The 14,677-nt window shown below is 41.5% G+C and overlaps 2 protein-coding genes across 3 annotated transcripts; one reads left to right on the top strand and one right to left on the bottom strand.

Moving 5' to 3' along the window:
- Positions 1-114: 114 nt before the first annotated feature.
- Positions 115-3,257, bottom strand: lyar (Ly1 antibody reactive homolog (mouse)). Its single transcript, XM_015042564.1, has 8 exons — positions 2,730-3,257; positions 2,069-2,183; positions 1,872-1,979; positions 1,690-1,770; positions 953-1,274; positions 782-832; positions 504-589; positions 115-365 (listed from the first exon to the last, which is right to left on the bottom strand). The coding sequence occupies exons 1-8, from the start codon at positions 2,849-2,851 to the stop codon at positions 228-230; spliced, it is 1,023 nt and encodes a 340-aa protein (XP_014898050.1). The 5' UTR covers positions 2,852-3,257; the 3' UTR covers positions 115-227.
- Positions 3,258-3,694: 437 nt separating this feature from the next.
- zbtb49 (zinc finger and BTB domain containing 49) lies at positions 3,695-8,916 on the top strand. Of its 2 annotated transcripts, none has more exons than XM_015042563.1 (8): positions 3,695-3,853; positions 4,210-4,380; positions 5,299-6,440; positions 6,525-6,571; positions 6,667-6,740; positions 7,070-7,152; positions 7,243-7,404; positions 7,706-8,916. In XM_015042563.1, exons 2-8 carry the CDS (start codon positions 4,229-4,231, stop codon positions 8,425-8,427), a joined length of 2,382 nt encoding a protein of 793 aa, XP_014898049.1. In that variant the 5' UTR covers positions 3,695-3,853; positions 4,210-4,228; the 3' UTR covers positions 8,428-8,916. The 2 variants fall into 2 exon arrangements, with proteins under 2 accessions (XP_014898049.1, XP_014898048.1); XM_015042562.1 differs by having other exon boundaries at positions 4,207-4,380.
- The last annotated feature ends 5,761 nt before the right edge of the window (positions 8,917-14,677 follow it).

Here is a 14,677-nt window from a genome sequence, read left to right as displayed (position 1 = left end):
TTACCGTGAGCTTGGAATGCGCAACAGAGCAGCCTTCCGTTGCAACCGTCATTTTATACATTAAACAGAACTGGCGTGTTCCAAGCGTGCGTGTATTGATTACGACGACCAGGCTCGCTGCGTAAAACCATTTAATCCTCGAAATTGTTCATTTGTATAAAAAGCCACCAAGGAGAACAGCAATAATAACTTTCATTTCATGGAGAACGTGCCGTTAAAGGAGGAGTCTACTTCAAAAGCTTCACTCTGTCTTTTAGAACTCTAAACTTGGGGTTTTTGGTGATCTTTTTGTTGAAAACTGCCAACAGCTCATCTTCCGTTTTGAAATTTATGTCACCAGCGAAAGAGTAGTAGGCTGCCAAAACCTGCAAAGGACAGAAAAATACACTCCTTACCCAATGTTAAGTTACGTTTTGTATTTAAAGATGGTCATGGTAGAGAGGACAGATGTCAACTTGAATAAGTGTGTCATGCACACAGAAATGCGTTGCTTAATTTCTCACCTTCTTTCTGAGTCTTTTCACTGACAGCTCCTGGTCAGGTGACTCTCTCAGCACTGCCTTGATGTTTCCCTTCCAGTTGAATTTTCCTGTGTGAGTGATCGGAAACATAGTAAGGTTTGGTGAGGGTCATTTCCTCGGTGAAAACAAAGAGCCGACACTGACCTCTGCTGGAATCTTAATACAAAATATTTTCTTACTTCTTTGGTGTTCTAATTAATAAACCACACACATATTCATTAAAGTGTGATGGCAATATGTGCCAGAACTTTAAGTGTTACCCTGAGACATGGCTTGATCTTCAGTCTCCTCTGACTCTGCAGCTTCATCAACTGCAAAAGAACAAGAGTCGATATAAAATCTGAAGCAAACATACGTACAAACAACTTAACATAACTAAGGATGCTTTAACAGCAGACCATTTAAATTTAAAGGAGTAAAATGTCATTTACTCTTGGTTTTCTTGGAGTCTTCTTCAACGCCGTTCTCAGTCTGGTCTTCATCTCCCTCGTATTTTCTCTTTCTATCCTTTTTTTTCTGTTTGCCTGTCTGGCATTTCTTAGTTTCTCCTTCTGCAGTTTTATTTTCATCTCTTTTGGGAGCTTTTCCATTCTTTTGCTGACGGGCCTCTTTGCGCTCCCTTTTGTTCAGCTTCTTCTTCTTCTCCTCTTCAGTGTTCGACTGCTCTTTTTGGTCCTCGGTTCTGTTGGTGTCCACTCGGATGTCAGCCTCCTTGTCTGCAGATTCTTTGGTTGTCTGTGTGGCCGGAGGAGCCTTATAGATGGGTGATAAAGAAGTAAGTTAATTTTGAAACATTTATTTTATTTTATTTTTTAGATCGATTATTAAACGAACAGACATATATATTTATCTAGCTTTGCATGCCAAAGGCCAGCGCTACAGATCGCAAGGCTTCATTTCTCGTTGCTATTATTAAAACAGCAATACCAGCAACACTACGGCTCAAGTAACATTAACACATTAAGTAAAGCAGTAAAATGCTTTTATATGTCATTATCAGAACATTTAAATACAACTTATAAATATACTGAAATCTAAGTCTTCTGACATCTTGTATACAAAAAAGACATGTTTGCTTCTAACTGATCAAAAGGTCCAAAGCACAAAAAAATGTGGGACATCCAAGTGTCTGATGGTTATCTTGATTAAACAAGCTAAAATAACTTACACTGTCTGCAGCAGCAATTATGTCCCACACCTCCTCCTGTACCCCCGTGTTTGATATTTTTAAACTGCTTCTCATCCAGTTCTGAAGAGAGAGAAAAAGGAATTTATCACCCATAGTTTTCCTCCTTCGTTTAAAGCACTTTAAACAAAATGACAGCTTTTACCGTTGTACGCAATCCCTACCTGAAACTTTGCCTTTTTCCTCGGCACGTTTTCATAACCGCTAACTTGGTAGAGCACATCTCTCAGCTTAGCGCTGACCCCGGGTTTGTTCATGGCTTCATTGATTCTCTGCATGACAAAGGTACAACAAGACGAGCATTAACAGAAGCAACCCTCTTTACTCACGCGTATGCTAATGTTCAGTGAGGACTGCTTACCTGTAACCACTGCTGCTGTTTCACATCTCCTTTATTCGCCTTGACCTCGTAACCTTTCCCACCGTATTTCTGGTCCTCGCTGATACATTTAGTGTGGTTTTTGTAGTCCTCACCCCTACGTGTGACACAGAAAAGATGAGACACCATCTTAAATGTGGGGAAGTGCCTTGCGAAAAAAAACGTTTCAAACACCTGGAATTCTTTCACATTCTGCAATGTCATGTTTCAACCACAAATTGTAATGTATTTTACTACGATTTTATGTGTTAGAATTTAACGACTGGCCACAAAGCATGAAAGGAAGAAGGTGCTCTGACACAAAATTGTGCATCGCCCTAAAAACATCAAAAACACTGCAATGGCAGCATTACACTTAATAATGCTGTTGTTTTTTTGTTTTGTTTTGTTTTTTATATATATAGTGGGGACAGAGATGCTGGTTAGAGTTGATAGGAACATGAACTAAATGGAGGGCAATGCTGGATAGAAGACCTATCAGGACCTGCTTTGGGATGTGGGAGAGATTCGTTCACAATAATAATGAGATGAAGCATACGGCCAGAGTGTCATTGGAATTGTTTAAAATGAAGCACATTTTAAACATTTAGACAGTACTGCATCTTAAAAAAAACAACAGCTGGTTAAAGAAAACAGTTATTACCAAAAGTCTTTTCCGCAGTCGATACAAGACAGAACTTGGCACCCACGGCACTTCATGACATGTTTATCGACTTGGGCTTTTTTTAAGGATTCGCCACACGCGTTGCAGGTGAAGAACACCATAATGATAAGCTTCTCTTCGTGTCTTCTTTACTGTGGACCCTTCTCAGGCAGCAAACATGCGGAATAAATTAATAGCACCCTGATAAAACCAACCAAAACCGATTAAACCTTCACGCTTAAATAGGACCGGGCTGGCCGTTACGCTCGGTTAAGCTAATGCCGTTTACCGTTAAAAACAACGTCTGCACGTAGCGACGGATATCAGTAAACCTCTGGCTTAAACTTCGGTGAAAACCATGCGAAGCACACGTTCCTTTCGTATCAACTCTTCAAAACACACGTGACAATGTCCGGACTTAGGAACTACAAGATTAGCGCTCCGACGTCAAACGCATCTCAGAAAAACAGAGTTCCTGGCTCATCTAGTCACTGGAGAATCGTCAGTCAATGTTACCACCATGTTGTGAGTGGCTTGTAGTTCAACAGTGCCAAGAATCGGTATTCCAACAACCAGGGTGAATTCCTTAATATTGATGTTTAGGTAAAATTATTAATTATTATTATTATTATTATTATTATTATTATTATTATTAATAAATCGTGATTAATCTTAATCCTTAAATATTAAGTATTATGCAAAGTAGGTAAAATAAGGGTAAAATAATTTTAAGGAGATTTTTCTTCTTTTTATCAATTGCCCTTCTACTTTAACTGAACGTAAACTTTTGAATTGTTTTATTTATAAAACAGTTTTCAACGTTACTTCCGCACTTGAACTATCGGACGTGCCACACGCAATATGGCAGAAGAGCTGACGTATCGTTTCTAAGGGGCAAGGAAAGCATGTATAGAGTTTGTGCCTGTGACTGGGAAAAACGTTCGGTAGTTTTATAAAGGTTTTTAAAACATGCTTCACAGTTCAATTGTAAGCATAAAAGTTTCTTGTTTTGTAAGAAAACTGCCACCGTTTGAGCCATGTTTAGATAGTTCAAAATACGTGATGTACCAGGAAGTGACGTAGTGTTTATGCTGTTGTAAAGTGACCGATCATCCCAATAAAAGGTGGGGAATATTTTTCTTACAATTCGGACTAATTTAAGACCTGCTTTTACCAAACTGTTGATAATTGGAAACATCTATTTGTGGAATCTGTACATTTCCGCAAAGAGTTGCGCGATATCGGTTTACGTCACCTTCCATGGCCTCGACGCTACCTCGACTGTTCCGTCCAATTTTTGCATGGGTGGTCTCGTAGCTTAGACTCCGTATTCCGCGCTGATGTTGAACGATATAGATATACATTATGCTTTTGAAAGTGCCGTCAGGTTACTAGTCAGCCTGAGACGCACAAGAAGAGGTCTGTTTAGCCAGTAGTTGTTCTTGACTCGTGACTCTTGTGTTTTGTTTTTATGGAGTAGTTGCAGCAGCTGGTTGACCATGGACACCCTGTCCAGCCACAGCTCCTACCTCCTCCAGCAGCTCCAGGAACAGAGGATTCAAGGGCTTCTCTGTGACTGCATGCTGGTGGTGAAGGGTGTCTGCTTCAAAGCCCATAAAAATGTCCTGGCTGCTTTCAGTTCCTATTTCAGGTGCCTTGATGTCTTTTTTTTTTTTTTTTGTTAAATTACAGTGAGATGTTGAAGAAGAAAAAAACAACTAAATGTGTACAAGCATCTCAACCAAATCATCAAAAAGTTCATTTATTTTAGTAATTCCATTTAATGATATAGAATCATGATAAGATTTTTTTAAATACCAGAGTAATTTTAAATGTTTGTTATTGTTCATTTATATACAGCTAAGAAAACTTGTACAATTAGATTTCACAACCTCTACACACTGCCTACATTTCTTCAATCTAATAAAGAAGCTGTAAAGTGCACAAAAGATTAGGGTGATGGCAAAGAGGCCTTACAACCGGAAAGCTCATCACTGAAAATAAATCATCATAATACCAATAGAAACAGACAAAAAGATGGTCTACAATTACAAAAAGGGTTTGATTGTTGTACGTACAAAGTTTTATTTTTTTTTACATTGATTGTTGAAAATATTCTTAAATAACTTTTGCCTTTTTAATTTTTTTATTAAAATATAAATAGAAACAGAGAAATTTCTCTCCCCCTCCAAAGATTAGCCATTTAGGTTGATTTACTATGTTGAGATATCTGTTGCATTTTTTAGCCAAATTAAACTTGTAGGTTCAATGAAGGTAATTTTACAAGGGTCTGAACCATTTTTTGATTTTGTAAGAATCTTTTTTTTTATTGGTCTTCAAATTCAAATTTTTCATTATCTCAAAGCCATAATCAACCAAAATAAAATATATTGATACTTAAAAAGTATCAGTATACTTTTTAAGTATATTGATACTATATCAATATAATATATATACTATATTCACCTTTTCAAAGGAATTGCTGCAATAAATAAACTGTTCGATGGTATTCTAATTTCCCGAGATATTCCTGTACATGCTACTTGATCTCTGGCTTGATTCTTTTCAGGTCTTTGTTCCAAAACTCTCCCAGTCAGAAGAACGACGTGTTCAACCTGGTGATCCAGGATGTCGGCGGCATCGGCCAAATACTGGACTACATGTACACCTCCCATATCGACATTAATCAGGACAACGTGCAAGCTCTCCTGGACATTGCTCAGAGTCTGCAGGTCCCGAACGTGCAGAGCATGTGCAACACTTTCCTCAAGCCTTGCCCGCCTCCCGTAGAGATGCCTCCGTTTGCCCTCCCAGGCATGCTGAGCTCAGAGCACGACTGCCTTTTGGGAAGCAACCTGCCACATGACGTTGACCTCCACTGCCCGCCTGACCCCCAGAGGTCGGGCTACTACGGCGACATGGATCACACAAGGAGGATGCCGGGGACGGTGCCTAACAGTGGCTCGACGTGTGACGTACAGAGCGGCTCCCACGCGCCTGCAGAAAAGCAGCTCGTTCACGGTTACAAGCTCCGCAATTTCTACAGTAAGCAGTACTTCAAACAAAGTGCAATTCAGACAAACAGTGCGTCCTCAAATCAAGGGCCTCTGGTATTGGTGGAAGAGCAGCAATGTCAGCTCGGAATGAGTCAGGGTGGCAATAGCGCTCCTGTGGTTTTAGGAAACACGGTCCAGCCTAGCCCTCCTTGCACATCTGTATCAGCAGAGAAAAACGGCGTCGCTTCTCTGACCCCTTCGAATAATTTAAACACCCCTGCCTGCGACCCGGCCGACTCCGCAGTCAACAAGCCCGTGCGTACCAAGAAGACCGTCTACCTGAAGAAATACAATTACCTCCGGTCTCAGAAAGCCTTGGAGGAGATGTGCGCCGAGTCGGTCGCCGAGCCCATCCTCAGCTGTCCCAAAGAGAGCCTCCAAGGGGGACCTGTCGCCCACGCCGAGGCTCCGGACGTGGCTCCGGATGAAGCTCCAGAGGCTCCCGTCGGCAGCAGCCCTTTAGGAAGAGAGGAGTGTTCTGAGGCAGCGGACGCCCAGCTCCCGAGCCCCCCACCCGGACACCAAGAGGAGCAAAATCTGAAGCCTCAGCCGGAGCCTCCTCACCAAGCGGGGCACAAGCAGTACTGCTGCCAGCTGTGCGGGAAGATCTTCAAACATCCGAGCAACCTGGAGCTGCACAAGCGCTCTCACACCGGTATGAGGTGTCTGCACTAACGTACTTCATCTTTAATAATTCACCCGACTCTTTCAGACACAAACTGTAGTATTCTGCTTCCAGGCGAGAAGCCGTTCCAGTGCAACGTCTGCGGCAAGAACTTTTCTCAGGTATTTCCTCCCCCGCCACATAGTCTCTTATTTCACATTTGTTCTTAAATAGTTGGGTCGTGAAGAGATATCGAGGGGATTTTTTTTTCTTGCAGGCAGGCAACCTGCAGACCCATTTGCGGCGACATTCCGGAGAGAAGCCGTACATATGCGAGCTGTGTGGTAAAAGGTAGTATGATCAACTCATTTAATAATTCTCCTTTATAATAATAATAATAATTTTCCTTTCCTTTTCTCCTGAGCGTAGTAAGCATGGTAATTAATACCTAATATTGTATTTTTCCTCACTAACTAAATGTGCTCAAATTAAATTTTTATAATCATAGTGAGATAACGCCACTGCAAGAAAAACAAAACTAATGAGGCTTTCCGCACATCTAAAAGACGGAAGCTGTCAAATGTGTCCGTCTGTACAAATTTGTGTACCATTTGGGATCGTACACACAGCTTTAAGCCAAATAACGGATTTTAATGTTAACCCAAATCTTTCTTTATCAGCTTTACTGCATCGGGGGATGTTCAGCGCCACAAAGTGGTCCACACGGGAGAGAAGCCGCATCTGTGTGACATATGCGGCAGAGGTAACGCTACGTCCCTCGGCGTAAACAAACACGTTTTCGTCGCTCACGCGTTTCTTCGAAGGCTGAGCTGAACTCGTGTCTCTTGCGTAGGATTCACCAATTTGAGTAATCTCAAGGAGCACAAGAGGACTCATGCGACAGACAGGACATTCACCTGTGACCAGTGTGGAAAGTCCTTCAACACACACAGGAAGCTGCTGAAGCACAAGGCCCGCCATACTGGGGAAAAATCCCACATCTGCGCCACTTGTGGTAAGGAATTACCTTTTACCGAGAGATTAGATACAGAGTTGTCGTTTTCTGGCCTTTCTTCACAATTACATGAATTTCCTTTGTGTCAGTTTTCAAACTGATTGCAGAAAGTGTATTTAGTTCTGTTGGATAGAAACGGTTTTTACTTCTCACTGCAGCCATTGAAGTTCTTCCTTTCTCTCTCTGTTTTTCCGTTTTATCGAACTTCAGCTGCCCTGGGATGACAAATCCCACAAAAACTAGCAGCTTAATCTGAAATCCAGGCGGTGTTTTATATCTGCGGTGTTTTCCTTTTGTCCAGGAAAGCGCTTCATTGACTCAGGAGACCTACAGCGTCACATACGATCACACACTGGTGAGAAACCCTACGTCTGCGACACCTGCGGAAAGAGCTTCACCCGCTCCGCCATGCTGCGGAGGCACAGCAACATGCACTGCAAGGGGCCGTCTGCCTCCAGCCCGGCCGCAGCCAGCTCTGAGCAGACCCAAAACTCGAACGGACCGGCGTCATTTACTAAATCGCTCCGCCGGAGCAAACCGTCGGCTGCAACCACCGAGCAGCAGTTTTCTGCCATCATGCCTGACACAGACTTAGGGAAACCGTCATCGTGCAGTCCTCCGCCCACACAAGCAATACAGCCCATAGAGACTCCAGGACCCAGCATGCACCTCGGCCCCGCGCTGACCTCCCTTCCAGAGCTGCGCTCCCTGGTTCCCCATCACCTGCTTTCGTCCGGCCACCAGGAGAGAGGCGCCGCTCTGCTGCCCACCGACCGCCTGAAGCTGAACAAGCCCACTCAGGAAGCCGTGTACGGTCCGTACGTGGAGAACGGCAACACGTGTCTGGACAGAGACCCCGCGGGCAGACCCTACCTGCCTCCGTCGGACAACCACTGCGCTTCCTTCACGGGGTCCGGCAGGCCCTACAGGTCGAGCGAAGGCCAGTTTATCTCCAGCGTGACTCTGTGGGGCCTGGCGATGAAGACGCTGCAGAATGAGAACGAGAACGACATGGAGCACTAAACTGTCGCGTCGGCTTCAGCGCGGGAGCAGCTTAGTTGTTCCGTCCTTTAAGGTTTTCTTTATCATGTGAGCTGTTGCTTTTATCTCAGAGAAAATTGTCATTAGAGCTGCTGCAAGTCAGTGAACTGAAAAACAAACAAACAAACAAAAAAAAATCCTAAACTTCTGAGAGCTCGTTAAACACATGGGTGATGGTTCTGTGGTAACAACTCAGTGTGAATGATGAAACGGCAGATGTTTAGCTGATAACTGCTCAACGGGACACCCACTATTATTAAGATGTGCCACACTGAACATTTAATTGTTTACTTTAGAATGAATTACCGTTATATTTGCATGAAAGCCTGTAATGAAGCGAAAATAGTTTATATTTTACACGCAGCAGTGCACTTTTAAATCATTGCTCGAGACAGATGTATTTTCATGTGATATTGAATTCTGGTCAGGCAACAATAAACCAGCTGCTTTTAATAAGCGCACTTCCCTGCAGTATTGTCTCATCGTTTTCAAATGAAAATCTTTGTGACTGTATGAATCTCCTTCATCAGGTTATCTTGCTTTGAAACACATTGATCAGACCCAGTAATACATATTCACTCATGATCATTGTATATGTAGAGTGAGCTTTTAATTTTTAAAGTTTTAGCATGTCAAGGCATTTTTGGGCAATTTCATGCTAAATGCATCAAAACTGGCTTTGGAATGGATACATCAATATCAAATTTCTGGAAAGAATCTGACTAAACCCTGTTTGAAAATGGATGGACCGTACTGGTCCACTTTTTTATTTTCTTTCTCTTTTTTTGGTACAACAAGCCAGTTTAAAGGAGCTCTACCAAGATAAGTGGTCAAATATCTACCTAGAATTAGCTTATAGATGGCAACAAAGAGTCTGTTGTATCTCTGATATGCTAAGGAACATTTCTTCAACTTTTAGTGGGGAGAGGGGTGCATGTATATATTTCAACTTGTAATTTTGATCCTATGTGGATTAGCAAAAAAAAAATATCATGATAAAAATCAACTATTAGTCAATTCCTATTTTTATAATTGTGTTTTTTTTCCTGTCATAATGATGTTCTTCCTTCTGAGTGAATGGAAATCTCAAACCAACACGTCAGCTCCATAGATTCTGTAGATCATGCATAAATAATAATATGCAAAACATTTTTTTTAAAACTGTGGTAGTCTTTGCAATTGAACCGGAAATTGTGTCTTTCATCAGAATCTTGATCAAAACCACATTTTGTGAGAAAGAAAGGCGTTAAAACAGAGCCGTCCAGTTTACACTGACTAGTCCGAATTGTGCTTTCTTTGACCTCATGACTTTACAGGTTCAATATATGTAGCTACTGTCAAAGACGTACGCTACCTTAACTACTGCCGTAACGTTGTTGTAATGCTGCTGAGGAGCCTACAGAGGGAGCTAGAAACTATGCAGTTTGCAACTAAACATCTACAGGCGACAAAAAGCCACAGAGGTACCAGATGTGGCAGATGTTCTCCTGATCGGCTGACTGAAGGCATCTCTTTCAACTCACTCAACACAGGGTCAACGAAATAATAATAATAATAATAATAATAATAATAATAATAATAATAATAATAATAATAATAATAATAATAGTGAATAATGTAGCAAGTAATGCGATGTGGGTGGACTCACTCGATATGCCTTAAGATATGAACATTGCTCATGCGAGTGATATGGTTTTATGGATGCCGTTAGTGAACTGAAGCTGTCTGAAAAGAAAAGCGCATCCAGCAGGCGCCATGCGCCAGTAATCATTGCGCAGACATGTAAACACTGCACAGAGTAGGCATCATTTGCTGCGCTTCGAGTGATTGGCCATCATTGTCACAACATACAGGGCCTTGTTAGCTCCGTGCCTGCTGAATTGGTTGCCTAGCAACCCATAGGATAAGTCTGTTATCGCAGTGTCCATTCTCCTTCACTATCCTTTACATCAAGTCCTCCGCGCTATGATGAGAAGGAAGGAGGAATCTTTTGGCTTGACGGTCTGCCTGACCCTCACGTGCCTCTTGCGCTTTACGTACAAATCTAAATGGATCACAAACAGAAAACAGGGCATCTGAATTGATGGCTAAGTGATTTATTAAAGCCATCTGGATTGGTCAACCCACCTAAGAGCTAGACAAGACAAATAATTACAATCGTTTTCTCCATCCGTCATTTTGCACCTCATTACATCCATCAATAAAGCAATCTCAGATTTTTCTATAAACACGTCAAATTATTCAAATACAGTCAAATCGTTGCTACAAACCCTGTTCTCTTATTGACCGAAGCTGAAACTGAGTCGTTTTTTGTCACCTTTTTCTGTTTTGCTGCTCACCTTTTCTGTTTATTGCGGTTAACCATCTCTGTCGCCATAGATATGTTGACAAGAAAGTTACCAAAAATAAAAGCATAAAAACCAGCAGGTAACTTTACACAATTGACTTTTGCAGATTAAAAAGGAATGATGTGAAGCCTTTTTTGCTGCAGCAGCAGCAGGAGCAGCATTTTGAATGAGTTTGAACTTGGTCCCAGTTCTTGTGAGACACATACAAGTTGGAAATGGGGTGAAAAAAGGTTGGATTATCCACAGGTTCCATCATAGCCCTTTTTCATAAACCAGTATAGGTCATATGTTGGGAAAATCTGGGTACAATTCGAGTCCCAACTAGGCAAAGTACACAAGAATCCATCCATGCTCCATCTTTCAAGTTTATATCAGGAACCTGGAGGAAGGTTTAGATTTTGTGCACCGTTTTAGAAACTGTAATACAAAAATATAGCGAAACAAGTTAAGGACTTCAACGTGTCCTAAGTAATTTAGCCTTAGGTACCTTTTCAAGTTGTTTAATTATAAAAACTAACATTGATCTGACAAGCTAATAGCATCACCAGAATATATATATTTTTTGTACAAATACTGCTTTCATTTTAAATCATTACTTATAGCTTTTATCCTAACACACATTTCATGGACTGTGGACAAGCAGAAAGCAGAAAGCCAAAAACTTGCAGCTTTATCTTTTCTCTCCGTCTTGCCTGGTTTGCATGCATCATCGTGATTGGTCCCTCCTTGGTTGGTTGGTTGGTTGGTTTTTGTTCTCTCTCCCCTCATCAAACAGGAGTTAATCCTGATTGTGTGTGTCGTCTAAGTGGTGCAAAATGAGACACGGGCTAATGCTATTCTCTGTGGAAACATTTCCGAAGACCGCCTTTTGTTGCGATACCTAATCACGCCTCATTGCTTTGTGTTGTCACAGGCATGCGAGGATAGGTTTAATTAACATATGAGTGTGAAATATTTGAATCCATTCGAAATTTGCGTCTGTGGAAAATACATCACTGCAGAAAAAAACCCCCAAAAAAACTAAATAAGGTTTGGCCTCAAGTCAATATTTCACATTGCTCTGTCCCTATGATTGTTGATATTGAAGCTTTTGCTTAGACGGTATTTGTCTCTGTGTTTCTTCATTACCTGTCTCCCTTACAACTCAGCAGTTACTGTATAAACAGATTAGGAGCATAAGCATCAGCAGCAGAAGATGTGGACTGGTTCTGGCAGCGACTGCAGTCCAGCCGTAATTGCTGTGAAGCTGTGTTGGTGTGTTGAGATGGATAAGTGGTTGACCTAGTCTTTGCTCAGTAATTCTTCTGTGAGTCACGTTATAAAGGAGGCTTAAGCAGAAGAGAAGAATGGTGATAGTTTCTGCTGTCTCCGTTTTTACTCTCCCTCTATTTTTCTTTGTTACTTTTTTATTTTAATGTATATTTTTTTAAATCAGAATTTGAATACTGATTTTGATTTTATTCAAGCTGTTTATTTGATATTAATAATACACACACAGGCTGGCCTTTAGCTACTGTACCCAGGTGTGTTTTCTGTCTGGTTCTGCAGTGCACTTCCAGTTTCCTCAGATGCATTTCGACACCTGTCACTGCACCTGACAGGTTATTCTTCCTCAGGCAGAAAATTCTGGTTGTTACAGCACACAAAGCAAAACCCAGGAAACAAATAGAGAGTTTGCTTATAGCTATATATGTTTTTTTTTTGTTTTTTTTTTTTTTTTGTTTTTTTTTTTGTTATTTGTATTCCTAGTCCTACTTTTATTTTTGTAGCTTTGTACAGAAATTGAGTGATGATTGATATCTAGGATTGCTTCACATTGGATTGTCTCGAAATGTTTAAAGACATACAAACAATGTGAATAGAAAACATTAGCTTTGAGAGCCCAGAGTCCTGTTCTCTAAAAACTGCTAGCAAAAAGGCTAGCAGTGGTTATTTTACCAATCTAGTTGTGGTTCAAACATGGACCAATCCAGCACTGGGTTGATGTAACACAATGAGTAGGAATATGGGTTTCACTAAGCCCATTGGGTCAGAATTTCACCTCCAAAATGTGTGGAAGTGCTAATGTCTGTCACTAAAGCTAAGATATTGAGGGAAGGGGTGTAAAAGATTAACCCATAACCTGAATTACTGAACAATACTTGAGTTAAAGGGAATTATTTATATTTGTGAACCACAGGGCAACACAGAGGCATAGAGTTAACTTGCATGTTAAGCTAACTCAGGTAGCTTAAAGTGTCTGGATGTTAACTTAACCTCCTCTGGACAAATTTATAACCTTCATTGTTCATTCTCTATAGTTGCACAGTTGATTAACCAAAACTATTTGCCAAAAACTTCATCTGCAGGATATTAAGGCACTAATTACAAACTAGCACAAGCATTCGGGCAATATGGTCATCTGACTGAAGCCAAAGTCTCTCGACTTTATTAAACCTTTTATTTATGTTATCAGCCAAATGTTAGGATTCGGGTTCGTGTGAGTGCTCTTTCTTATAGAGGATCTTCGGGGGAGAGTTCAGACAGGCTGGCGCACTGACAGGTGATTCCGCGTAATTGGCTGGTGGACTTTTAAGAAGCAGTGGAGCATTCACTCGTCGCTCGATGGTCCCACTTGTTGTGTCAGAGTCTAACCAAAATTATGTTATGGATGTTTAAGAGACTTCAAGTAATATTTTGTCTTCCCTCAGATCTCGACGAGCTGTTGGAATCAAGCCAGGAACCAAGTCTGGACTTTGAAATCGTTTCCTCCCGAGACCGAACATCTGCGCCTGCCTCTCTCCTCCCCACTCCATCATTGGTCTTCAGTACGCTCCCGGATCCTATCCTTTTCCCTCCGCGCAACCACCATCCGAAAGAAAAAACCCGAGCTGACCTGCCTACCCGATCTCTGGAACACAATCAGATCGTATTTTTGGAAAGAACCTCCATTAAACTTTCACTGAACAGTATTCTTTGGTTTTATGTGTGAACTTGCATGGGGGTCAAGAAACTAAAATCCAGCATGACACCAAAGGGATGAGGAAGTGCTTAAAAATGTTTCTTCACTGCAACAGGGTTTTGGTTTGAATCCAGGCAGGGAAACGCTGGCATGGGGTTTCCTTGTTCTCCCCCTTCATAAATGTTTTTTTGTAGGGTATATTAACTTTCTTTTTAAACTGTATGGTAAAGACTTCAGTCTTTACCACTAGCAAACGATTCCAAGCCAATGAAAGCATCAACGACGGGAACGTGAGGCCGGTCTTTGATCTGTATCTATCCCAATGTTCCAAAGGCAGAGTCGTATCGAAGCCAGCATTAGCTCCCCTAACTACATGAAACAGTTCGACGCTAAAAGAACAAAGAAATCAGGAGACTCCATTCCTCTTGTTCACGTCATTTTGATTTCATGTGGCAAAAATATTAGCCAATCAGATGCAACAATTTCCTAATCGCGGAGACAGAGCCCTGAAGGCAGGGTGAAAGCGTGTGCGTGCTCATGTGGGGCGATCGGGGGGATGTTGTAAAATTAGCTATGCTGTCAGAGCATTTTCCACTCTGCTCTAGAGGAATTGTCACCAGTGAAGCAGACTCAGGGAAGCCCTCTCCACGCTCTCTTCCTCTCTCAGTGTTCCTCTCTCAATGTCTTTTTTGCCTGCAGTGAAACTTGGGCTGGTTCTTGTTTGGTCTTTGGGGAAACTCATTAGGTGGCAAACAATGGCAGAGCTTTGTGAACCTGGACATGAGCGCCATTCAGACAACTGACTATTATGACAAAAAGTGATCTTTGGTTTTCTTCTGAACGATTTTATTCAGAATTTAAAAAAAAGAGATCCCAACTTTATCCCAGTTTAGAGGAGAGTATAAGAACTCCACAGAGACTCAGGCCAGTTCCATGAGTCTAA

This window comes from Poecilia latipinna, unplaced genomic scaffold, assembly GCF_001443285.1.
Source record: "Poecilia latipinna isolate Pla-1442-1.1 unplaced genomic scaffold, P_latipinna-1.0 Scaffold595, whole genome shotgun sequence".
Classification (NCBI taxonomy): domain Eukaryota; kingdom Metazoa; phylum Chordata; class Actinopteri; order Cyprinodontiformes; family Poeciliidae; genus Poecilia; species Poecilia latipinna.
The sequence above is the reverse complement of the archived record's forward strand: the minus strand, read 5'-3'. Positions and strand labels throughout refer to the sequence as shown.

Excerpts from the sequence above, each read along its gene's own strand:
- lyar (XM_015042564.1), bottom strand. The coding sequence starts at position 2,851 with ATGGTGTTCTTCACCTGCAACGCGTGTGGCGAATCCTTAAAAAAAGCC. Across the intron at positions 1,771-1,871 it reads GGAAAAAGGCAAAGTTTCAG|AACTGGATGAGAAGCAGTTT; the intron begins GTAGGGATTGCG and ends CTCTCTCTTCAG. Across the intron at positions 1,275-1,689 it reads TAATTGCTGCTGCAGACAGT|GCTCCTCCGGCCACACAGAC; the intron begins GTAAGTTATTTT and ends CCCATCTATAAG.
- zbtb49 (XM_015042563.1), top strand. The coding sequence starts at position 4,229 with ATGGACACCCTGTCCAGCCACAGCTCCTACCTCCTCCAGCAGCTCCAG. Across the intron at positions 4,381-5,298 it reads GCTTTCAGTTCCTATTTCAG|GTCTTTGTTCCAAAACTCTC; the intron begins GTGCCTTGATGT and ends GATTCTTTTCAG. Across the intron at positions 6,741-7,069 it reads TGCGAGCTGTGTGGTAAAAG|CTTTACTGCATCGGGGGATG; the intron begins GTAGTATGATCA and ends TTTCTTTATCAG.